This window comes from Sphaeramia orbicularis, chromosome 14 (assembly GCF_902148855.1).
Source record: "Sphaeramia orbicularis chromosome 14, fSphaOr1.1, whole genome shotgun sequence".
NCBI classification, from domain to species: domain Eukaryota; kingdom Metazoa; phylum Chordata; class Actinopteri; order Kurtiformes; family Apogonidae; genus Sphaeramia; species Sphaeramia orbicularis.
The window spans coordinates 32,389,409-32,414,181 of record NC_043970.1 but is presented as its reverse complement, the minus strand read 5'-3'; the positions used below and the strand labels follow the sequence as shown (position 1 = coordinate 32,414,181).

At 37.4% G+C, this 24,773-nt stretch overlaps 1 protein-coding gene across 2 annotated transcripts in view; it reads left to right on the top strand.

Annotated features, from left to right (window-relative positions):
- The window catches only part of dclk1a (doublecortin-like kinase 1a), a 67,145-nt gene that overhangs the window by 8,938 nt on the left and 33,434 nt on the right, over positions 1 to 24,773 (top strand). For both annotated transcript variants that reach the window (XM_030154351.1, XM_030154350.1), the window contains exons 4-5: positions 15,679 to 15,778; positions 22,384 to 22,491. In XM_030154351.1, coding sequence (XP_030010211.1) covers positions 15,679 to 15,778; positions 22,384 to 22,491 — 208 coding nt within the window. The remainder of the gene's footprint in view (positions 1 to 15,678; positions 15,779 to 22,383; positions 22,492 to 24,773) is intronic.

Genomic DNA, 24,773 nt, shown 5'->3' with positions numbered 1-24,773 from the left:
TTAAGTGCAATTTTAACAATATTCTGCCAGTTACTAAATGTTTAGTGTCTTGGTAGATCTGATCTGTAGTGCATATGTATAAATGATAAGTTGAGGCAGAATATTGATAAAATTGTACTTATATTTCTTAACAAATGTCATTTTTTCAGGTTATTCACATCCTTTTTGTTGTGATAATTTGTAAATGTAAATATTGGCATAACTGAATGTTATTTTTTTGCACTAAAACAATTTGGAGTTGTCATTCTTTATTGGCTATCATGCTTTTATTTTACTGGTCCAGCCCACTGCAGATTAAATTGGGCTGAATGTGGCCCCAAGAAGAAAAGAAGAAAATGAGTTTGACACCCCTGATTTACATTGAAATTGTTCTTCCATTATTATTTGTTTGACAGCATTTTGGGAGAACTGAATCCTGTAATAATGAGATGGTGATAGAAGGTGACATGACAGGTTGTGAACATGTCCCAGTGAGCATCTGATATGTCACGTGCACTCCGCTTTCCCACTGATAGCTTACTCTGCTGTGGTCATTTTGGATATCATATTTCTGTTCGTAATTCGAGCAACTGAATGTGGAAGAATATATCAAGTTCCACCTCACCGCTATATCGATCTCCCACTGTCTCAGGTCTCACTGCATCTGCTTGGTGGTATTTGTAGCACCATTCCCCACCATCCCCACATCATATTTTCTCGGTTTGTGTGATGATTTTATTCAGTTGCCAAGGAACAAGCCAAACCGCTATGATGTCATAGCGCAGTAGGATGGTGTAGCTGGATTGGTCTGATCAAGAAGATAGACGACCCATAAGTGGCTTAGGACACGGACATGGCTGGACTATTAATACATCTAAGCTCTGTTTACACACACAGACGCAGACACGCATACACGGACACAATGTGAGCCTCCAGCTGCCAGCCTTCAGCCGTGTAAGGCTCACGCATACTTAGGCACAGATAGTGACACACACTCTTTTTAATGGATGCATCTACATTTCTGCTCATGCATCAGTAGCCATTAACTGCAGGCAATCATCAGTTGGTGCATGAAGTGATGTCATTTAGTGGGCTGGGAGGCTGGATGTAGTCTGCATTTGTGTATCTCATTAACAAACTACTTAAGTGACTGGGTTGAGAGGTTTGATCCCACTTTGACTAGACAGGCTTAAAATGCATTATTCAAATAGGGGTTAAAGTTTGTTCCAGATACCTTAGAAGGCATCTCTATTTGTTTTGAGCCATGCAGACTAGGGCTGAATAAGTAGATGAAGTATTCTAAAAATCTGAATATCACTAAGTGCACTATCCAAATTGGAGGAGATGGTTTTTTTTTTTTTTTTTTTTTTTTTTTTTTACTGATGAAGGTAAAACTGCATCAAAACAAATCCTTATAAATCGGAGATGCACCAACAGACAAATCATATTCCCCAGACCTAAAGGTACAAGTTTGTTTGGTACAGACTCCAGCACAAATCACATCATCATTTATACATTTTCCACCATAACTGAAATCATAAATAATTGCAATAGGGTTATATTTTGCATAATGTTCAGCCTTAATTTATACCACTGGGATTTTGAGGAACTGGAGATTAATATTAAATAAAATGCAACCTTTTCATATAACCTCACTGTGAAAAGTTAGCATAAAATTACTTCATAATGAAACAAAATATTCTTTCCCTGGGAAGACAAATGACCTAGGAGCACATTTTGTGGTTTTATTGTCTGAACCATTACTTTTGATGGAATTTGGTTTAAGAATAACTTTAACATCATGAGTTAACCTTATATTTATACCTGTTATTCACTTTTTAATAGGCTTTTACAATCTGCAATGAACAGTAATTTAATACTGCAATGACAATATGACTTGTGATAAATAAAGAAAACTTTCAGATACCACTGGTTTATCTGAGGGTAGCTGGACCTCTATTTAAATGCCTAAATAGTGTGTGTATGTATTTAATGTTAATAGATGCCATATGTACATGAAAAAGATTTATTATTCACTAAGTTTCAGGCAGATATGTTCACATGTTCCCTGTGTTGACAATGAAAATACAATTTATCAGAGAACAGTGCTTTATATAAGTATGTTAGTATAAAGTAAGCTTTATCTTTATGTTGCTGTGTGATTAAGTGACACTTATTATTGAACACAGGTTATATCTTAGAGACCAGCATGAATGAACCACTTCTCACTATCTGCAGTGCAGCTCTCACTTCTCTAACCGCATTGTTGGCCTGTTCTTCTTGTTGGCAAGGCTGAAAATCTTTTAATATCCTTTTATCTTCCTCTTCTGGTTTCTCTGCAGTTTCCCTCTCCCTCCATCTCCTGCTTCTCCACCAGTCACTGTTTCTTCTCCTCCCCTTTTTTGCATAATTTTTTTATCTTATACAAAGTTTGAATTTTTTTTTTTCAGTACGTTTGCTGTTGTCACATCCTTGAGCCATCTACTCTGTGTGTCCTCTGGCCATCTATTTGTCACTCTCAGACTCTCTGTCTCCACATGCCATTGTTTCTTGGCCTTTTATTCCTCATTTAATTAGCACACTCAGTCCATACCCCCTAAATCCAAAAGCCTGAACATATGGCATCTCTCTCTCTCTCTCTCTCTCTCTTTCTCTCTCTCTTTATCTGTATGTCTGGCTGTCAACCAAATTTCATTTCTCCCATTTCTTCCGTCATTTTGACTTTCCTCTGTCCCTGTTCCCTTTTATCCACTTTAGTCTATTCCTTGCTCTCCAGAGACTAAAAAAAAAAAAAAAAAATCCAGGAACATTTCTTTTATGAAATATAGAGACTGTGCTCTGGGTTTTAATCTCTTGATCATCTGTATGTTGGTGATGTCACTGTTTTGTACTGCATAGGAGGATTGTGGGAAGCAACGTCCATCTGCTCCTGCTGACTTGCTGAGTCACAGCTACTCAGCACAGCATCAACGTGTGTGTGAGTGTGGGTGTGTGTGTATGAAGTCTAGTATAAACTCAAATACAGTGTATTTGCAATAAATGACACTAATGTGAAATGGATTTTGAAATATTTGTTGGCATATATATATATATATATATATATATATATATATATATATATATATATATATATGTATTTTTTTTCTACAGTGACACTTTTAACACCTACAGATCTGTGTCTGTCTGCGTCTGTGTTTTTATTAGTTACTTTGCCTGTATGTTTCCGTCAGAAGAGGGTGATATAATGTGGCAGATTGGAGGGCTGTCTATAGTCAGAGGATCTGCTGCCAAATTGTAATCGATGGCAGACGTTCCCCGCACTGGCAGACTGTTGCAAACCAAGTCACAACTTCATCATAGTCATGCACGCACGCACGCACGCACGCACACACACACACACACACACACAGTCTGACTCATGCATTTCCTGACTCACTCACACTATAATTCTCCACCAAATCTGCATTTGAAAGAGTATGTGTCTGTGTTTTGGGCTTTTAATCACATATCTCAACTGCCAGAGATTTTATGCAATCATGATATGAAAAACCATTAAGGAGCCAAAACATGAGAAGGACCAACACTTCTCAGAGCCAACTGGAACATAAAATGTTTCAATGTTGCATAATTTAAAAAGAAAACTAAACACAAACTGTGTCCTATTTTGATACACTATAATTTTGACCCAGCCAATAAAACTGCAGTACAGATACAACTTTTGTGAATTAAAACAGTCCAAAATAGCCAGCAAAAATTGCTCATTGTTCTGTAACTGACACCAGTAAACAAACAAATGAACAGCCTGATTCCCTCTTTCTCTGAGTTATTTTTGTGTTCATGATTAAAATCATTACTGTATTGTAAAAAACACTGTGGTTTAGTAATAAGGTCATATTTCTCAACAATGTATTAATATTAATACATCAATATATGTAGTGATATACACTCACAGGTCTGAGTGAATGATGATGGAAATATCAAACAGGTCAATCACATGATAACAACAGCATTTAGGCATGTGGACATGGTCAAGATGATCTGATGAAGGTCAAAATGTTTATCAGACTGAAGAAGAAAGATGATTCAAGTAAGTATGAATATAGTATTGTTGCTAGTGTCAGATGTTCTGAGTATTTCAGACCTTGAAGTAGATGCTACAGCAGCAGCAGACAATACCTGGTACCACACCTGACTGCTAAGAATAGGAAACTGAGGCTACAACCCTTTACCTGTCACAAGCTGGGTTTCTATTACCCTCAGAAATGTGCAAAATGTAAATTGTGAAATAGAAAACTGGTAATGGAAACACCAAAAAGTTGCAAAAATTGTCAAAGATCACAACAAAGGTTTACACTCTCATGAAGTAGTTTTTGAGACATTTCGATATAGAGGTATAGCAAAAAAGTGTAATGGAAGCATTTTGCACATTTTCACACATCTTTGCATGGTGGTTTTGCTCAGGCCAAACATCTCACCTATTACCCTGTGCTCAGAACAGGTGGTTCTAGTTTGTATCGGGCAATACCCACTCACTTTTGTATAGGAACTGCTTCCTGAGGGCATGACAAGTCTGGTGCCACAAGAGGTTCAATAACATCACACAGTTCATTAAACATTACTCGGGTCATTTGGAGATTCTGGATCCACAACTTGTTGGCGAATTCCTGATATACAATTTTCTATTCCATTCTGCGTGGCCGCTGCCATAAATAGCAACTTTACCTTGGGACCAAAACCTCTGAGGAATGTTTCCAGCACCTTGATGAATCTATAGCTTTATGAATTAAGGCAGTTCTAAAAGCAAAAGGATCTGACCCAGTAGTAGCAGGGTGTACTTAATAAAATGGCCAGTGAGTGTATGTATCTATAGATCTGTCAGCATGGTTTAGTTATTTGTCATTCCAACATCAGCATCTGCTCAAACATATGTACTATATATTCAGCTTCTTGACAGTGCATTTATATCAACACACACTCTCTGAAACGCACACAGACATCCTTAAAAATGACTTGAGTCAACAGATTGAAGAGAACACAGATCAGCATGGATAACAGACTAAGTGCCAATTATGATGAACATAAGGAAAACCAAAAGATAGAAAACAAGAGGGAGGGGAGGGAGGATATTGATGTCATACTGTGATGATGTTATCTGCCATTTATGGGGTTTGTGGAGCAGCACGACCCTATTTCACAATTTTAATCACCAAAACATTGCACAGTGAAAGTCAGAAAAAGGCAGTAATAGTTGCTCCAAAAGAAAGTTTTGCTATCCCTCTGTGGAGACCAGAGGCTGTTACATAAGTTGTTATGCAACAGTGCAGCCAGCCAGGCAGGCAGTCTGTGCGCTGTTGTAGGTGAATGCAGTAAGACTGGTGCCAACTCAGCCCACTGCATGGTTAATTGGCTTCGTGTCACTGTTGCTCTCTTTTAACCCTATTTGTTTGTTTTATCTCTTCCTCTTCCCTCATTTCAAGGCTTCTGTTTTCTTTTTCCATCCTGTCAGTTGTCTGCTGAATCAGGGTTGTGTGCAGCTGTGCGATTGAGGCAGTGTGAGGTCATGCACAGTGGGAATTCTCCCTTGGGTGCAGATGGTTTTACCCTTCCCTCCTCTTGCCTCGTTTTTTTTTTTTTTAGATTGATTTCTATCTACCTTTTCTCCTGTTAACTGACACGATTCTTTATCTGTTTATCCCCTTACATTCTCTCCTAAAGGGAAATTATTTAAATTCCTCCTAGGAATAAGAAAATGCATTTTGGCTTTTCCATTTTAAAGCAAAACAACATAAAAGAGAATTTTGTGCTGATATTTTAATATGCTTTACATACAGTCCTGGCTGTGGTTTTCTGTGCTCTGGGTTGAAACCTTATATTACCTCCAGTACTAGCTGATTCTGTTGTCATGTGCTGGAACCTAGTGCGTTGAAAGGGAATTTTTACCAACCAAAAGTCACCAAATATATTCAGTGTTGAAAATTAATACATCATCTTGAGAATTCACTGGATAAATATACCATATTTCATTAACTATTTAATATATAAATATTTTCCTATTGCCCAGCTAAATACTTACTACTAAATAGTTCAAAATGGCTGTCAGTTACAGAAATATTGATTTTTTCCCCCTCCCCCACGGTATTAAATGCCATGTTAGTTGGCAGAACTGTAGCCCTTATTGATTATATGTACCAACACACTGCATTTAAATCTGGAAATGACAGAGGCTGCTGTTTGAACATTAGAGCTTTGTCCCATCATTCTCTAAAACATCCTTCCTTTGCTTCTTTTTGCTCATTTACCTGAGTGTTTCTAACAAATGATTTCCTCTTCGTATTTCTGAGCCTCCCTTTGTCTTGCATCTGTATAATACGATGTGTTTCTCTGCCTGTCAGTGTGTCCGTCCACCCGTTCATCTGTCTCCTCAGTCTCTCTGTGGCTAGTGTTGCAGAGCAGCTCAGCAGACCCTGCTGGCCAGCTGCATTTGATTCAGCACCGCGGACAGCTCCACTGAGCTAAGCTCCTCTGGTGGCAGTGGGTCGTCCATCTAAAATGTGTCTTTCTGTGGGCAGGATTACGTTGACCTCACTATGTCCTCCTGTGTATCCACCATGAGTGTGCCGAGGCACAGGAGATTAGTGGTCCAGTCTTCAATCTCTTGTCTGCTTAGTTATATTTGGGGGGGGACTATGCTGCCGTCTGCTTATTTCAGCCTCAGAGAAAAAAACAGCAAACACAACAGCTGAATTAAACCACTATGGCATGTTTCCTTCTGTCACATCTTTGTGTTGTTTACTTTTCAAGAAATAAATACATTTACATATAGTACTATGCAGTTACTTCAGTTACCCCCCTGTAGCTGTCACAATGCACAGATAAACTTCCACTAAAAAGCACAACACTGACAGATGAATCTTCACATGAACCCGAAATCTGACAGGCAGACAGGAATAGCTGATCCAAATGAGCAGAGCAAGCAGTGTTGTCACTGATCATTTGTTCTCAGTAGCTGATTCAGAGGAGCTTCTGGCAAGAACCAGACAGACAAAAATGTAAGATTTTGCACCATCGGGATGATAAGTAGTCAGTGCCTGTTTTGTGTGTGTGTAGCTGTGATGGGTGCTGTTGAATTACAGGATGTCTTTATTAAATATTAAAACTACATTTTAATTAACGTTAACTTTGTCCTTATAGCAGGTTTGTTACAGCTGTTGTTCCTCTTCTCAAAGCCCCTGAACTAATAATGTGGCCCTCAGCTTCATAGTAATCCCTCAAAGATATGTTATTGCATTTAAATTTCACCCTAGAGATTCCAAATACTATAATCTATTTGTTCTGTCATTCTCTTAATCATGTAAAACCATCTGGATTTATACTTTTCTTTTTTCTTTTGTTCAGACAAGGTATAGTTGTATGTTACCTGCTTGACAGTTTCGACTGTGACTCCAGTCTTCCTCAGAAGCATCATCCGATGTGCTGTCATAGTTGAAACTGTCAAGCAGGTAACATCTACAACTACACCTTCATTGAACAAAATAAAAAAGAAAAGTATAATTACATTATCAGAAGACAAAATGAATGTTATTAGCCTCATCTGGATTTAATATTCATGACTGAACTGGATTATAGATAAAACATTTCAAATAAAAATTTATATTTGACATTTGACCAGGTACAATGATTACATATTGAGTCCTAGTTACACTTTATCTATCAAGAATAAATCATACACATGGGAAGAGGTAAAGCATATTTAATTACAACATTATGGGCAACAGTACGTAACCTATCAAAGCCTTTAACTCTAGTTCTATCTCTGATTAGGTCCTGAAATCCACATAGACGGGTCACCTTTAACTTGGATCTGTCTAGTATCAGGAGCGTGACTTTTAGCTTGTCAAACACATCCCTCCTTTGGGTAGTCTGAGAAAAGCTGAGGGATTTCCAGAGTCAGTCCACATCATGCTGTTATGAAACAGTGCCACCATGTGGTTTGTGGGACTTGTTGTTTTTTTGTTTGAATTTTTGCATGAATATGAAGTTTCATTACTTTAATTATTAGGCAGTATCACTAGTACTAGCAAAAAAAAATAAACACATTTCAAGTCCCTATTGTACTAGTCACAAAACAAAACATGGAAACTCAGAAATATCTATATAAATGACAGCTGATGAAAAAAAAAAGACTCTCAAATTGATATTTTTAAGATCTACACTAGATGGCATAGTAAGAACGCAGATTTACTCAATGGAACATCATTCGTTGCATAAGACACTTCTTGGAGGTGATGATGACTGTTGACTCTCCCACTATTGTTTGCCAGAAATTGCACCTATACATGCTTTTCTTGTAAACTGTCGTTTAAATACACTCTTTTTCCTTCCATGTAGAAACATACCTCACATAGTGACATTAAAGTATGGCATGATATGTTCACCTAACATTTGTCTGCCATGGTGAGAGTAAAAGGGAGGGTTTATCATGTATATGTTAGTCAGATGTTGGATTTTCATCTTCTGCATTGTCTGGCAGTTTTGCTCAAAACTTAAGTGTTCCAGATCAAAGAAAGTAAAACATACGCTTTCTGTCAAGTATCATGAACCCATTTCTCACCGCAACCAGCAAAGATGTTTGAGAGGTGATTGCAGGGATATGAATTCACCAATTCCCTCACTGCACTGACTGCTGTTTCTTCATTATTTCAATTCAGTTTCTCTTTTCCTCTTTTTCTCCTCTGTCTGTCTATATCCTTGTTTTAGTAGCAGTATATGTTGTGTAACTGCACTGGATCTCTGTGAGAACTAAGTATCAGACACATCAAAGCTGCTTGTTTTGTCATTGGAAAGAAGAGCTCAGAGCAGCAGTCAGGAATAGATCTCCTCCTCTATTGCTCTTTTTCCTCTGTCTGTTTTCTGCCTATCGAACTCGAGGGATTTGGCAAGCTGGTTTCATCTCTGGCTGATATTTTTTCTTATTTTTGTTCATTTCTTTTCATCCTTATCAGCTCCACAATTCATTTGTTCATCTGTCTTTTCTGGGAAAACTGTTCCTCTCTTGATAATCTTCTTATAAAAGAGATTGCATGAGTACTTCAGTGTTAACCCGGCCATGTGCCACTTGTATGTGTTGCGTGTAGCCTTGTGTGAATGACACAGTTCTGTGGTGTATCATGCCCATAGTAGATAAAATATGAATGATCACGCTTGCTATCGCTGTGCACACATCATGCTACAGGGGAGGTAGCAGTTAGTGGCATGCACCAACCATGCACCAATGCCTGGAGGGCATAATCACCATGGCAACCATACTTTTCACACCCTTCGTAGACCACAGGATGTGTCTGTGCGCTGCTCCAAATCTCAGCTTCATGATGGTTGGCCCTCTCTTGCTCCAACTTCCTTCCTGATTCCTCTTTCCATCCTCACCACATACTGTGTGATTACACTCTCTGCATGCCTCCATTCCTCCTGGTACACCTGACATTTCCGGTGTGCTGTCTGGGGCTGAGCTGCATCCTGGAGATACTCCCGAAATCTTTTCTTTTTCTTGTTTGACTCCAGCAGCAATGGCAGCAGCAGCAGTGGCATCCTGAGATCTCAAAGTAGCAAATACACATCCCGCTGCTACAGTCCAATGAAAATCCTCTTTGATGGGAATACGGCTTTCAAAAGGATCAGTGTCTGGTGGATGTACATACAAAATGTACTGAAACACATACAATAAAACAGCCCTACCACAAAGAAACCAAACACATATAACCAAATCTGCTCATTTGCTCACCCTATTATCAAATAAGGACATTTTGCTTGAATAGATTACATAAATCTACAATTAAATCTATAGATATGAAAGACCTAAAACTAAAGCAGTAAGGAAAGTAATATTGTTCCTCCAGTGGGACATTATGGAATCCATTTTTTGGCTCATTACTGGTTAAATCCATTTACACTATATAAAGGCAGACACAGTGATAGCTGTCTGAAAATGAAGCCAGAATGTCTGCTGCAGTATAAGTTATAAATCCAACACCCTCATTGTTATTCAATAGGACACTGGCCAAACTGAAAACTCATCCAGCAACACTTCCAGTAAAGTCATCCCAAAGGTAATTTTTAGTCTTTACAGGTAGATTTCAACAAGTGTAGACCATGGCTCTAAAATGAAGCTAACGCTCAAGCATCTGATGTTGTAATTCCACTGATGGCTCCAAAAAGCCCTGGTTCCCTTAGAACTTCTCTTTAAAAATACTGTCAGTCATATTTTTCCAGGACTCATTCCTGTCTCATCTGTTGTATTTGTGCCCTTTAATGAGTGATCTGATGTCTATCTTTAAAATTTTCCAGTATTAGTAAGATCTCAGGCCGAATAGATGGAAATGATCCCTGCTGAATAACAAGAGTTTGAGTTTATTTACTAAAATCTTTTTTCCTGACAGACAACTGACTGTGTTACACAATATTTGATGAAGTTTACTGTTTTACTGAGTGAGTAAATTAATGTTGAGCATTAGCTCACCTGCATCTTTTGTCTGAATATAGTCACTTCTGGCTCCAAAAAGCCAACATGGTGATGTCAAATCCCAGACTACTAGACTGAAAATGACATTTCATGAACCAATAGGTGACACCACAGTTCCTCTATTCACTGGTCAAATAAAGCCTGAGTCTGATATGTGTTCAAATTGCTATCTTGAAGGTCTTTTTGTTTCTGGTAAAGTAGTTGCTGATTGACAGCTGCAATGACCAGCCAAGGTACTGAATAGTGGCTGCAAACCAACATGGACATGATGCTTCTGCATCTCTGCTGTGCAGACTCCAAAGTACATCACAGAAAAAAGCATGGCAGCTCCTGTGACTGCAGGAACTTGGCTAGATGTTTTTGTACAACACTGGAGAAAATAACATCTTTATATACAGTGTATTTTTAAATCTTTAAAATAAATCTTCTAAATCTAAATACCAAATTATCTGTTATTTAAGAATATTTTTCTGATAAAAAAAAAAAAAACCAACATGCTTAACATGGTGATTTTTCTTACATGAAAAGCTACTTATTTCAAAGAAATAATTCTTTCCAACCTTCTCGCAGTTTCTTTTTTCAAAACTATTTTGTTCTAAAAATTATTTACAATTCTGTTAAATAAAAGTCAGTAGTGTGTAAACAGAGAAATAAGTAACAGTATGATTGATGCTACAGTATGTGGGGCTGAGCCTGCCTGTCATTGGTGAAATGTTAACATCACCAACATGTGTCTCACAACACTTCTTGTTAGTCAACTGAGCTGCTTTCACATGAAATCATCACTGAGTCACTATCAGGAGACATCAGGGAACAAAGCAATATGCCCTCTGTTATGAACCTAGAATAATATCACATCGTCACACCAACACATAGATGCCAAGGCTTGATTTAAAAAATGAAATGAAAACGATATCTGGCCTCCGCAGAGAGTCTGTATCTGAGATTAAACTTGTTTTTTGTCTCCTGCTGGCTCATTTGAAGTCTGTGGGGGTAGAATCTCCTCACACCCACAAACACACACACATGCACATAAAATAGCCTCTTCACTGTTTATTGGGTGTTCTGTTGATAATGCTGTTATATCAGCTGTGACTTTGTTGTGGGGAGTTGATTGGTGGCTAATGAGAATCTGAATAGATTCTTAGATGTTAATTGCCATGAAAATGCAATAACGGTAGCTTTGTGTTTATGTGTTCACTCCAGGCAGTGAGACATGCATGCAACCTAAACTGTAATGGCTCTTAATAGGTTTGTGGCGGGAGATTTGTCATAGCGGATGAATGAACCATTGTCTTCCAGTAAATCCGTTTGCGACTGTATCGTTGCCTATCGTGAAATATAATTTGGAGTATAGATGACTGAGGATTGAAATGTGATTATGTGCCTATGGGGTGTAATTAAAGTAAATCATTGAGAGTTTACATCAAACATGGAATTAACTGTTGACTAAATCAAATAGAAAGTCATGAGCAAATGAGTTTTTCATAACACATCTGTCATAATAAATGCCCTATTACCAAGAATTTATTTGAGCAGAAGAATGAGTTTGAAGGTTCAGAAAGCAAATAACATCTGTCCGCTTGTGGCAGAATGAACACAGGAAGGGCTTAAGAACAAGGTGTGTGAATAGTCTGTTAATTAGGAAACTATGGACACAATAATTAGAGTTGAAGAGCCTTAAGTAGAAGTCCTTATTTAAAGTTGATCATGGTTGTTTTAATATAGGGCTGGATAATTAAACAATAATGATCATTACCTTGATATATTTTATATTCCAATTGATCATGATGTACATTTTTTGTTTATATTCTCAGCTAAAACACTTCTGGATGTTTCAATGTTTTGTTATTTTGCTTAATTTTATTCATGCCTGTTTTACTGCTGAAAAATATTTCACTGTTGTTATTCCTTTGAATATTCTTGCTCTGGTTTTCTTAAATGTTCTGCTGCTTGGTAAGTGTGTGTTAGAGTATGATGTTAAATAATAGTTAAAAAACACAAATAATGGAGGATCAAATGGGGCAGACACTGAAATTAGTCCTGTATCTATGAGTCCCTGGTTATACTACGCAGTAGTAGCAGCCGTCTTACTAGTATTCATTAACTAAATTCCAAGTGCAAATGCAGTTTTCTCCTAATTACTTACTCCTTACTTAACACAGCACCCAACATCATCCATAGAGCAAAGATGGCTGACCAAGACAAACCTATGCTTAAATCTCTAATGAAAGCACCCAGGTCTCTCACAAAGAACTGACCTGTCACATAAATAAAGAGTTTTTAAACCAAAATCAAGCAGTCACTCATAACTTCAGCCGAACAATTCGATAATCTTGATAATAAGTTTGCCAGTGTCAGGATGTAGGCTTGGAGTTTGGCTTCATAGTATGGATAAAAATAGTGAAGATGAAAGATGCCAATCTGGCTTGTTTAACTGCTGATGACGAGTAAATGGCAGTTGGTCTTGTGGTTCAGCAGAATGGATTTCTTAGCTGTGATTAGAAAGAATAATGACATTTTTGGTGTAACTTTTACCCCGGCCCCAAAGGGGAGACAAGGGATATTAGTTTTGGTTCATTTGTTTGCTTGTTTGTTGTTAACACTCTAGCAGGAAATCTATTGGTTGAATTCATATCAAATTGGGTTTATAGATTGCCAGTGACCCAGAATAGATGTGGTTACATTTTGGAAAAAGTAGATCAAAGTTCACATTTCTTATGATTTTGGTTTTTTTTTTAAATTTCCCATTTACTTATAATGGTCAAAATGTCAAATGTCTATAAAAACATAAGTTTTGTTTCAATTTACTTCAAACTTGGCACATATATATCCTGGAAAAGGAGTGGGGAGAAGTATAACTTATAGACTCCCACCCCCTTTTTACAAACTAATAATTAATTTGATTACACGTCCTTTCCTTTGTCAACACTGATTTTTTTTTTATTTTTTACATTTTTGCAATAACACAAAATATCCACACAAGCCATTCACCTTAAACTTATTTTAGTCACCTCACACACAATCAGATTTGTATAATCAACCTTTTTTTTTTTTTTTTTTTTTTTTTTTTTTTAAATATAAACTATAATACTTATATGCACTTTAATTACTTACAACAAATACAAATATTACTAAATGTGACAATATATCCTAATCATGATAGTCTGTGTTAGTTAATTACAAACAGGCAATACGCGATAATATCTTATTTAATGCATTCTTCTACATTATAACTAGATATTCACTTATTCAGAAAATGTTCTATATTTTGTTATTATACTGGATTTATACATCCTTTTAAATGCACAAATTGAAGAAGACATTTTTAAGCTTTGATCCAGATTATTCCATAGATGTACGCCTCTAACAGACATAGACGAGCTTTTTATGTTTGTTCTACACTTATTTTTCTTGAAGATTTCAGTTCTCCTTAAGTTTGATTACTTTGCCTGGTCTCAAACATCTCCTGTAGACTGTAGGGGAGCATATGGTCATGGATTTTATACATTATAATAAGAGTATTAAGGTCGACAAGATCGTGTAGTTTTAGAGTATTTAAATTTATAAATAGGGAATTTGTTGGAGCTAAGTTCTGTGCTTGATTGACAATTCGAATTGGCTTTTTTTTTTTTTTTTTTTTAAGTGAGAATATTGAATTAATATTTGATTGGTGGTGTGGTTCTACCTAAAAATTGGAGTCTTACATCCTTAGTCAGAAAGTCATTAGTATGGAGTCTATGGGGCAGTGATTCCCAACCTTTTTTGGTTTGTGACCCCATTTTAACATCACAAATTTCTGGCGACCCCAGACATTCAAAATGGAAACATTTTTTTTTTTTGCTAACAATTTGTTTTTGATCATGTAATAGTTTGCTAAATTATTTTGCAAATAAGCGTTAATTTTAGACGACCTTTAGTCTATATAATGTATAATTATTCTGGACTGAGGCAGAAAAGCCAGGTGTAGATTACTGCACAAAGTGAGGATTTTATTTTCCTTGGTCAGGATATGTACAGTCAGTCCAACTTGTACTTACAAGGCTTACAATTAATACTGAACAAACAGTAACTCAAACTATGAATTATGAAAAAGCTGCAGCATATGAAACCGACCACAATGAACATTTGAAAGATAAACAGTACCACAGTGCTTCAGTTTCAGCTTCAGAGTTTGTCATGTCTTATGTATCATGATTGTCTCTCTCAACTCACCATATTTTTTTTTATTAGTTTTTTTTAGAAATTTTTTTTTATTTTTATCAATTACTTGAAATTTCAGGCAACCCCATTTGAATTCCAGGCGACCCCACATGGGGTCCCGACCCCAAGGTTGAAAAGCACTGCTATAGGGTGTCAATAGGGTGACAGTGAGTGTTTCAGATGGTGTCAGCCAAATCCAGTGAATGATATTGGAGCTCACTGTATTTTAGGTATAGCATTATATGAATAAATAGTGGCTCCAGTAAGTACAAAGTATATGGTACAACTAAAATATCACATGGTGCTAAAATTTTCTCACATCTTTATTGTGTTAACTTTTTTTGTTCTTGTTGATTATACTTTAGGTTAGGAAACATGTATGAAGTTCAGATATTTTAGTCTCAACTGCAGTTTGTTGTGTCAATCTTCATCAGAGTCAGACCTGCCCTTTTTCAGATGTAATCTCTAATTCCAGCTTTCTTCTCCCTGCCTCTCCTTCAGTCTCCTCTGTAATCCCCCTATATGCATCCTCTTGTGAAGTGACTCAGCAAGGTCTCATTATAGCTGCTGATAGACTGATTAAGTATAGAAACACACAGCGCTGCAGCTCAGGGAGTAGACAGGAATGCACGTTCTTATCGACATACACCGATGAGCATGCAAGGAAAGACACAGGAATACTAACAGAGCCCTGTGTGTTCTTCATCAGTCTCCTGGGGTTCGGTGTATAGGCCTCCTCACCTGAGCTCAGAAAGGGAAAGAATGTGCAGAGCGGGGCAATGCAACGGTGTGTGTCGATATGTGTTTTCTGTAAAACCGTGACTCTCCTTGGACATTTGTGTCTTTAAACAAGGCATTCAAAAGCTCACACTGGGAAGAATGTGTTCGAAAGCCCTGGTGGAAAAAAGAAAAGACTTTGCTCCAAAAAAAGACACAGAATCCCACTGCGTGAACTCATCTGTGCTTATCTTTGTCTCCAGGTGATGTGTCTGCAAGACTTTTTTGGCGATGAGGATATTTTTGTGGCATGTGGACCGGAGAAGTTCCGCTACCAAGACGACTTGATGCTGGATGAGAGTGGTGAGGCCATCATTAGTTCTTCTGACATTTCCATGCTGACATTTCACATTTGGCTATGCTGTTGGCACCTGTATTATTTTCTTCAATTTCTTTATGTCTGTAACAAAAAAAGGAATGAAACGTTTTTAGTTACAGGCTATCAGTAAGGTCCAGGCAGTTTAACATTTAATGCACTCAGAGAGTAACATGATTTTTACACAACCGAGTTTCAGAATATAATATATGGTATAACAAATTAAAATTAGGGATCAGTGAAGCAAATAGGTAAGGAGAGGAGTTTTAAGGTGTCACTTGACTGTGTCTTGTTAATGAAAGCGGTTTAATATTCTTAAAAGAGTGGTGTTCATTGTTGTTTTCTGAGTGAGCCTCATAAAATAACCTTTTAGGGCTGGGTTATAAAAAGATATAAAGATACAGTTGTGGAAAAAATTATTAGACCACCCTTGTTTTCTTTAATTTCTGGTTCATTTTAATGCCTAGTACAACTAAAGGTACATTTGTTTGGATAAATATAATGATAACAACAAAAATAGCTCATAAGAGTTTAATTTCAGAGCTGATATCTATCCATTTTCCATGTTTCCTTGATAATAACCAAAATCACTTCAGTTCTTACATCAATAACTATAGCATTGTTCTGCCAAAAACAGTGCTTTTAGGCATTCCATGTTTTCTTTTCTGTCTGTTTTAGTCACACGATACACACGGGAGTTAGTACTTGATTGCATAACCGCTGTTTTTGATGACTTTTGATCATCTAATAATTTTTTCCGTGACTGTATACAAGGGATTCTGTCCATCTGTCTGAGATTTTTGTCCAACCCATTTCTCAAAGACTGTTTACCCCATGCTTTTCAAATTCGACACACATGTTGTTTACCACTAGGAGAGGTGCAGTGCACAGTTTGATGGCTGACTTTGAATTTTTGTGTTTTTAAAAAATATTTGAAAATTTCAACTTAGAAAATTTGTCCACCAATTTCTCTGACACTAGTCACCTGATTCTTTGCAAATTTCACACTTACGTTCTTTTCTCTAAAATGTTTCCTTTTTTTGTTTTTAACAATTTTGAAAAGATTGAAAGTTAAGACTCAAAACTAATCCCTGGGTTGGCTGGATATCAATGAGCAGGGGGGGCAAAGTGTTGTGCGACCAGGCGGTGGTATTAGTAAGATCTGCTAACTTTTTCACTTGTTCCACCTTCTTTTGCTACATATAAACAGTGATGAACCACATTGTTAGACATATAACTAAACAAGCTCACAAAATATATAACGTAGGTCATGGTTCTAAACAAACCCAGAGCAAATAAATATAGAAAATAGTAGCTTTTAATGTTAAGTCCAAACAATTTATCACACCGTCTACTTAAAAGTTGTAGAAAAAACATGCCCGTGTCCTCAGCTGTGTGTGTGCTTTTCTTGTAATTTCTAAAAATGTAAATTAATTTATTGTAATTATGTGCATATTTGTCACATCACACTGCCTTTCTTTGTATATCTCACTTCATAATATGCGTTTCTCCCCTAAGACTTACACATATATATTTATTTTCTTGTTTACCATCTTTCACTGTGTCCTTTTCACCCATTTGTCATCTTTTCGTTTGCACAGCACTCCTTGTCCTCCCTGTATGACACATCCCACTGGTTCACGAGGACTGTGTAGGCTGTCCACTTCATTATACTCCATTGTTTCTTGCCACTCTTCCTCCTCTGCTCTCTCTTTTCTCTTCAAAGAACGGGTCCACTGCTCTTAAGCCATTGGACCTATTGTACCATAGCTCCTCTTCCCTGCTTTTCCCTGCACCGCGGTCCTCTGAGGATAAGTCTGCTCTTCTGTCCTCACATCACCCTTTGTCTTTTGGCTGTCTGACTCCCCCTCCTGTGCTGCTGTGTGAAGACTCCTGCCATTTAGTGCTCATCTGTATTCTCATCCTCTCATCTCCCATGAATGAGTGTGCACTGGCTTTTGTTCCAAGGTTTATTAAATTCATTTGTCTCCTCTGTATCCTTTCATCCATTAAATATTGTCCTTCCCACCTGGGTCATCACCCTCCACCCCCCTACCCCACCTTTTGTCTCTTTTATTTTTTTCTTCTTTTTCTCACTGGTTGCTAATTATTTGCAAAATATGATGGGAAGCTTGTTCCATTAGTCACTTTCTCTTTGTCAACCCTCTTCTACCTCGAGGAGGAAATACAACAAGGCATTTAAAGAGCATGATTTCAATTTCATTATTTTCTGATGGGATTTTTCATCAGCGCTTTATCACACCAGCTCTTCAATGATCTCTTATTATGAAATTCACCTTTAGTGTCAACACTTCATCCTCTGCATTTAATCCATCCCTACACACACAAATGAACACAGCATGTATTTTATGTTATTTCTATCATCAGTTTACTGTGTTTAGATTTTGTTAAATGAGAAATTCCAATTCAAGTACAAGTAAAGTCAAATAAACTAAATAAACTTTGATCCAAGGCCACTCAGGGGCCAACACCAGATCTAAGCCAACAGATGAGAGAATTAATTAGCGTGTTTGTTTTTGTTGACAGGAAAAAAGTTATCTTAAATATAGAGAGGTCCAGCTCCCTCTGGGTGATAGTACTAACTACTGAGACGCTGATGTTGAAAATGTGTAGAAAAAAATTTAAATAATAAACGAATATAAAGGTTTTGTTCTCCAAATTCAAGAATGTAGCTTGATCATGTATTTGTCATCTCAGAAATATTTCATGTTTTGGTTCAGTTCACAGCGTTTAAGTCATGGGTTAGAGCAGTGGTTCTCAGCTGGCCTCATGACCCACTTTTTCACAGGTTCATTACGTTCCGACCCACTTTCCTAAAATTTAAACCAAGCAGAAACAGGGTTAGAGTAAGGACATATTCAATGTCCTGTGGGCTCAAAAAAACAACTAAATATACATGTATTTTTACCACATGCATTCAGAGCAGTGAAAATTACAACTAGGCTTATAAAACCAGGTGTGATATTTTGTTCTGACATGTCTCACACACGCACGCGCGCGCGCGCACACACACACACACACACACACACACACGGACGCGCGCGTGCGCGCACACACACACACAGACAACACATGTCACACGAATCTTCATGCCTCTTTATTGTCAGTATGTGTAAATCCATATTTAACAAATTCAGGACCTTAGGCGTAAAAAAAATTAAAATATCAATAAACCTGTCATCTTTCAGTCAAATGATTCATCACTATGGTAAACCCAGCTACTGCGTGTGTTTGATGCATGTCTGTCACAAAAAAAGATCTCACTGCATTGAAAGCAAAAAACCAAAAAAAAACCCCCCAGAAAAACCAACCAAAAAACAAAAATTATATATATATATGAAAAAGCTTCTTCTATAAACCACACACTTTATGATCCACCTGGAGCAAGGCAGCGTCCTAGTTTTAGGTCATGACTCTACCATCTAGATCATACTCATTTTTGGAAGAGAAAAGAAAATGTGATTGGTTTTGTACAATATTTACAAAATATTGTACTCCCTTTTAAATGAGGTTCATAATCTCAGTGGGATTTTCCTGGTTAAATAAGGGCAAATAAATGAATACATAAATAAATATTGTATTAAGTTAAACCTCAGTCACATTCATTCAACTAAAATAAAACTGTGTTTAAAATGTTAAACATCCACAGCTGAATTAAATGCTCCCACAACCACCTGGAGACCTCCAACTTTAATGTCCCTAGTTTGTGGTAGAAATATGTTCACTTGTAACATGTGTTTCTGTAGAAATGTTTAATGATAAAATACAGCTTGAGTCAGATGAACTAAAACAACCTCACTTGATCCACCCCCACCCTCCAGATCAAAGCCAGCACCTTAGTCAAGGGCAGAGATGGAGAATTAATCATTTTGTTGGCAGGAGAAAAAGCTCAAACATGTTCAGAACACACAAATTCCAGAAAGAAATGTTCTGCTGTGACAGAGTGACTGTGCTAACTAATAAAATACCACTCTGCAGATCAAATATATGGGGAAAAAAATATAAACCCTTATTAAATCCAAATCTATGCAAATACACTGCATTCAGTGAAAGAAAAAAAAAAAAAAAAAAGTAAATAAATAAATAAATAAATAAATAAATAAATATATATATATATATATATACATATATATATATATATATATATATATATATATATATATATATATATATATATATATATATATATATGTATAAGACCTATAATTACAAGATACGAAGCCCAACTATATACAGTGTTTGTTCACTGAAAAAACATAAGATATTATAAACCTGGAAGAGACTGGTGTAATGTTTCTCCAAATCACAGTTTGGTTCCGATAATGACTTTGAAATCATTTTAAGTGGTGCAGATCAGTGGTTCTCACCTGGTCTTACCTCGAGACCCACATTTCCCATAGTCGTCACATGGAATCTCACCCCAAGTAAACCCAACACAGTAGGGAAAAGAGAGATGTCCCGTCAGTGTGATAATACATTTTTTGCACCCCCCCCCCCCCCCCCCACACACACACACACACATACACACAGGGCAATGCTCCTTCCCTTCTGTCCCAGAGGACACTTATCACATTATGACACCTATGTAGATCCAGAGAGGCTGAGAGAAAGAGGCAGAGGAGAGGATGCACGTAGCAGAAATAGACAGACAAGAGACAAACAGCACTGCAGAGACAGTCTGAGTCTGGGCTGCAGACAACTTCGCCTCCTCTCAGCATCACTATAATTACCACCTCTGTCTCAGCTCTGGCACACTGTCATCATGTTAACACTTTGCATTGTACATTAATCACTAGGCCACAGCAGCTGCCACAGTCCCAAAAAACACACACACACATAGACACACAGTCATGCTCTTGATCTCACATGCAGATGAAGTCCTGCATACACTGCGGACTGTGTGTGTGTGTATGTGTGTGTGTTTCCTCCTTCCTGCTGGTAATGAGCTGTAATGGGGCTGAGTTAATGAACAGAAGAAGAGTAAAGTTTTTTGGGGAAAAAGGAAGCGGGGTGGATGTTTGCGTACCATCACATGGCTCATTTATCAGTGCAGTGTGTCTGTAAAATACCAGACCTCCGTGAGTCATAGCTGTCACTCCTGAAACACTACAATAATTACATTCAGAAAGCAAGCCCTGTGAAGGTCAGAGCTCATTTTTGCAGGCGACTTGAAAGCAAAGCCATTTAGAACTGTGTTAATACATTAGCGGGTTGATGTTTTCTTGTTTGATTAAAGGTCAAAATCAATCAAAATATTAGAACAATAGTTGTTCAGAAAGTCATAAAAAATAACTTAAATTGTATTTTACTTGAATGCCGTCATTTTTTAATGCCTTTCCTGTTCTAGATACAATATTGTAATTGCACAAAGTTTTCTTGTACCAAAAAACAGAGTGAATGTGTCAGTGACTCACTAGTGAACATTATAAGAACTAGACGCTTCCTTTGTTGATGGAGAACAACTGAAATGGGGTTGAAAATTAGGACGGTGGGATAAGGCCAAAATCTGATGTACAGATAGTAATGTATGTCAGGATCAAACCTATTTTCAGCATATTTAATACTGAGTTTACACAAAATCACCATGATGAAAGGTCTAGCACAGTTACATTTTGATTATTGTACTCTGTAAACTCATATAAATATTTTAGTTTTTTTTTTCTTTTCTGTGTTTTTCTGTGACATTTTTTAGTAAAGACTGCAACAAATTAAAAGTATTATTTTTGAGTTTGTTACCAGTCTGTGAATGTTTACAGTGGAGAGGCACAGTTTTCTGGTTCATAAAAGGTTAAAGGTTGACTCACTTAATTATCCCTGTAGGGAACTTCAGTCTCTGTATGTTACAAGTTCTAATTCAAACTGCCTTTAACATTGGCATTAGCACATTATGCACATCAATGGTGCTCGGGGACCACCTCTAGATCTTCATCAGTACCTTGGTCAATGACACTGACAGGAGAAATCACCTAAAAATCATGTGTTTACGTCAGACTTTTCATACCTAAACATGTCCGTATTCCAGAAGTTTTGTTCCTAACGTTTTGTTTTGACCTTCTTTGTTCAGGATATTATGTAAATTTCCACCTTGTCTACCTGCCATGTAAAAGAATTCAATGCGTTGTCTAAATGATGAAAAATATCACCATAAGGAGTGTGATTTGTGGCACAAAGGAATAAATGATTTTCTATTTTTCTACCGTCACCTGATATATATCATCATACCACAGTCTGAATAACAAGATATCCTTGTTGTGTTTACATCTTTGACCCCAAATGACTATAAAATTGGTTATTATATGGTTGGAGGTATTGACTCACTACTGATTATGTTACATACAATAATGCCATAAATACCAGTCAGTAACGACCTTGGCGTTCACATTGAGGAAAAAAATAGATTCTTCCTTCACACCTGAACAGTTCAGGAGCTCTGGTGATTGAATTTCAACTTAAGCGTTAGAACATATTATATAACGTTGAATATTATGCAGTAAGATAACACAGTTTTCCATCTATATTCAAATGATACTTTTAATAATATAATTTCTCTCTCGTGTTTGTGTGCTGGCAGAGTGTCGTATGATGAAGTCAGTGACCTATGGGAAGATGTCTAACTCTCTAAATCGAAGTTCTCCCAAGACCGTTGTCCAATTACGGCGCTGCAAGTCCCCTGCATCTGGTAAGACAGTGAAATGACTTCCTCTCCCCTGCTTGTTTCCTGGTCTTCTCCGGGAACCTATTTGTTAATAGCCTTTGTTTTGGCGTCTAAGATGAGCGGCTGTCTACGTGTGCTCGTACCTTTGTGTGTTTATGTGCGACAAATGTGCGTGTCATCACAGGCCTGATGAATGCAGTTTGGGAGTTGTTTGCATCCTAATGTGTCTTCATGTGATTGCTTGGTATTTTCTAGCTCATTACTTAATCAGCGTCGCAGCGAATGAAAACAGCATGAATAAACATTGAATAGAAATCAGTGCTCTGCAGAGTGTCTGCCAGTGTTTAGCCTAATGTGTCTCTGTGTGCGATTTGTGTCTTGTTGCATGCAGAATATGAATTCAAATGAGAATGATTTCACAGGGGAGATGAGAAAAAGGCAAACAGGGATAAGAGGTAAAAAAAAAAAAAAAAAAAAGAAAAAGAAAAAGAAAGGGAGCAGGAGTGAAGATGAGAAGGAAAGAAGAGGGGGGCTGGTGACTCAATCCTGCAGCTCAACAGAAGCTGTTCTTCACCTGACATACTAATGAAATGTAATAAAAATGGGGATGGGTTGCACTGGTACAAGATGAAATTTTTGTGTCTGATAATGATGCTTATATGGCTGCAAATTCTTTAGAAAAACCCAAATCCTGCAGCAGGCATAACAAGCACAAATAGCAGGCATTCATTAGGACGCATCATTAATTAATCTAAATCATTAATTCCCCCTCAAAGCTCATAAAGACTGTGATTAGTCTGAAGCTCTGACAAATATCAAGTTGTTCACATACTGATTGCACAGCTTGAGTTTTGACTATGTGTGTCTAACACATATTTATTCAATGGAGCATTTTGACTTTTATCATAGCACTTATTATTTTGTAATTTTAGTGCTCTTTTTTTGTTGGCGGTGGGGGTGGGGGGGTGGGGGGGGGGTGGGGGAGGCAAGATTCGATGCCTGATGCAACACATAGAAACTCCCCAGAAAGAAGAAATCGTTCCACCTGTTGTTGAAGCCAAAACGTATGCACAGACACATGCTGTATTTGGGCACATGTCTGCGCGAGTGACTGCGCATATGTTTATCAAGTACACCGCAGCTCAAAAACAGCTGTGATGGATTTTAGAAGGCATAATGCTAATAGGCATGCATTCAGTGTTGTGCTGTAGAGGGAAAAGGTGAAGCAGGGAAAAAATAGGGGAGGAGGGGAACAGCTGTGGTGAGCGGAGAAAGTTCTAGATGCTCATAAACTTTGGGGAAAAGGTTATGAGAGTGAGTCATAAGCTATCTGATCTCGTTATTGGCTAAACCACGTCCTGATAATGGTATATAGAGCTTTATATGTATACGTGTGTGTGTGTGTGTATATGTGTGTGTAAGAGAGAGAGAGAAACAGACAGACAGAGAGAGAAAACAAGAGACGGAGATAGAGAGTAAGGGTAAAAAAGAAATTGACTCGTCTAGGTTGCCATGGAAACCCAGAACAGTAGGAGCTACAGATACAATAGTGTGTAACGACCAAATATGGCAGTGACTTCCTGTGAAATGGCCTGCAGTGGAGAACGGAGCAGACTGACTCTCTGTCCTCTTGGAAACCTTAGTCAGACTGCCTTTGCATTATCACTTCTGAGAAATGCCTCCCCCCTGTGTGCCGTCTGATGTTTGTGAATAGCTGTTGTCTGTTTTGAACCACAATGTGTGCATCTTTTTCCTAAAAAACATCACCTGTTTGTACCAGCGGAGCAGCGGAAGCACATGGCAAATAATTAATGGACCCTATTGTTCGACACAAACACTGCTGCTTTTAATCTTAATGTTCAGTTGTCCGGTTATACATTGTTATTTCTTTCTCTTAAAAAACACATTATACTTTCCTTTTCCTCGAAAACCATTTGTCTTGAAATGTTTGTGCCGTGATAGTCAACAAAAGCTGATATTCTGTGCTCTACTACATGTCTTACATACATAAAACATCTGTTCTGTATTCAGTGGGCTTGCAGGAAGACCTTGCTGGTGGTCAGTTTTTTTCATCATAAAAACTGAAAAATAGTTGAAAGTCTACTCTCATTTTTCAATATTATCAAACCACAAACAAACTGCAAATTATTACACGTATTTCTCATTTTAATCGGTTGATACCAATGGTTTGTTTTACTGAAGGGAAACATTTCATTTTTTAGGTGTAAACACATCACAGCAAAGGAGTCCTCACCAGTCACACTTTTTTCACCATCAGACTCCCCCTGAGATGACCTTAAAAGATC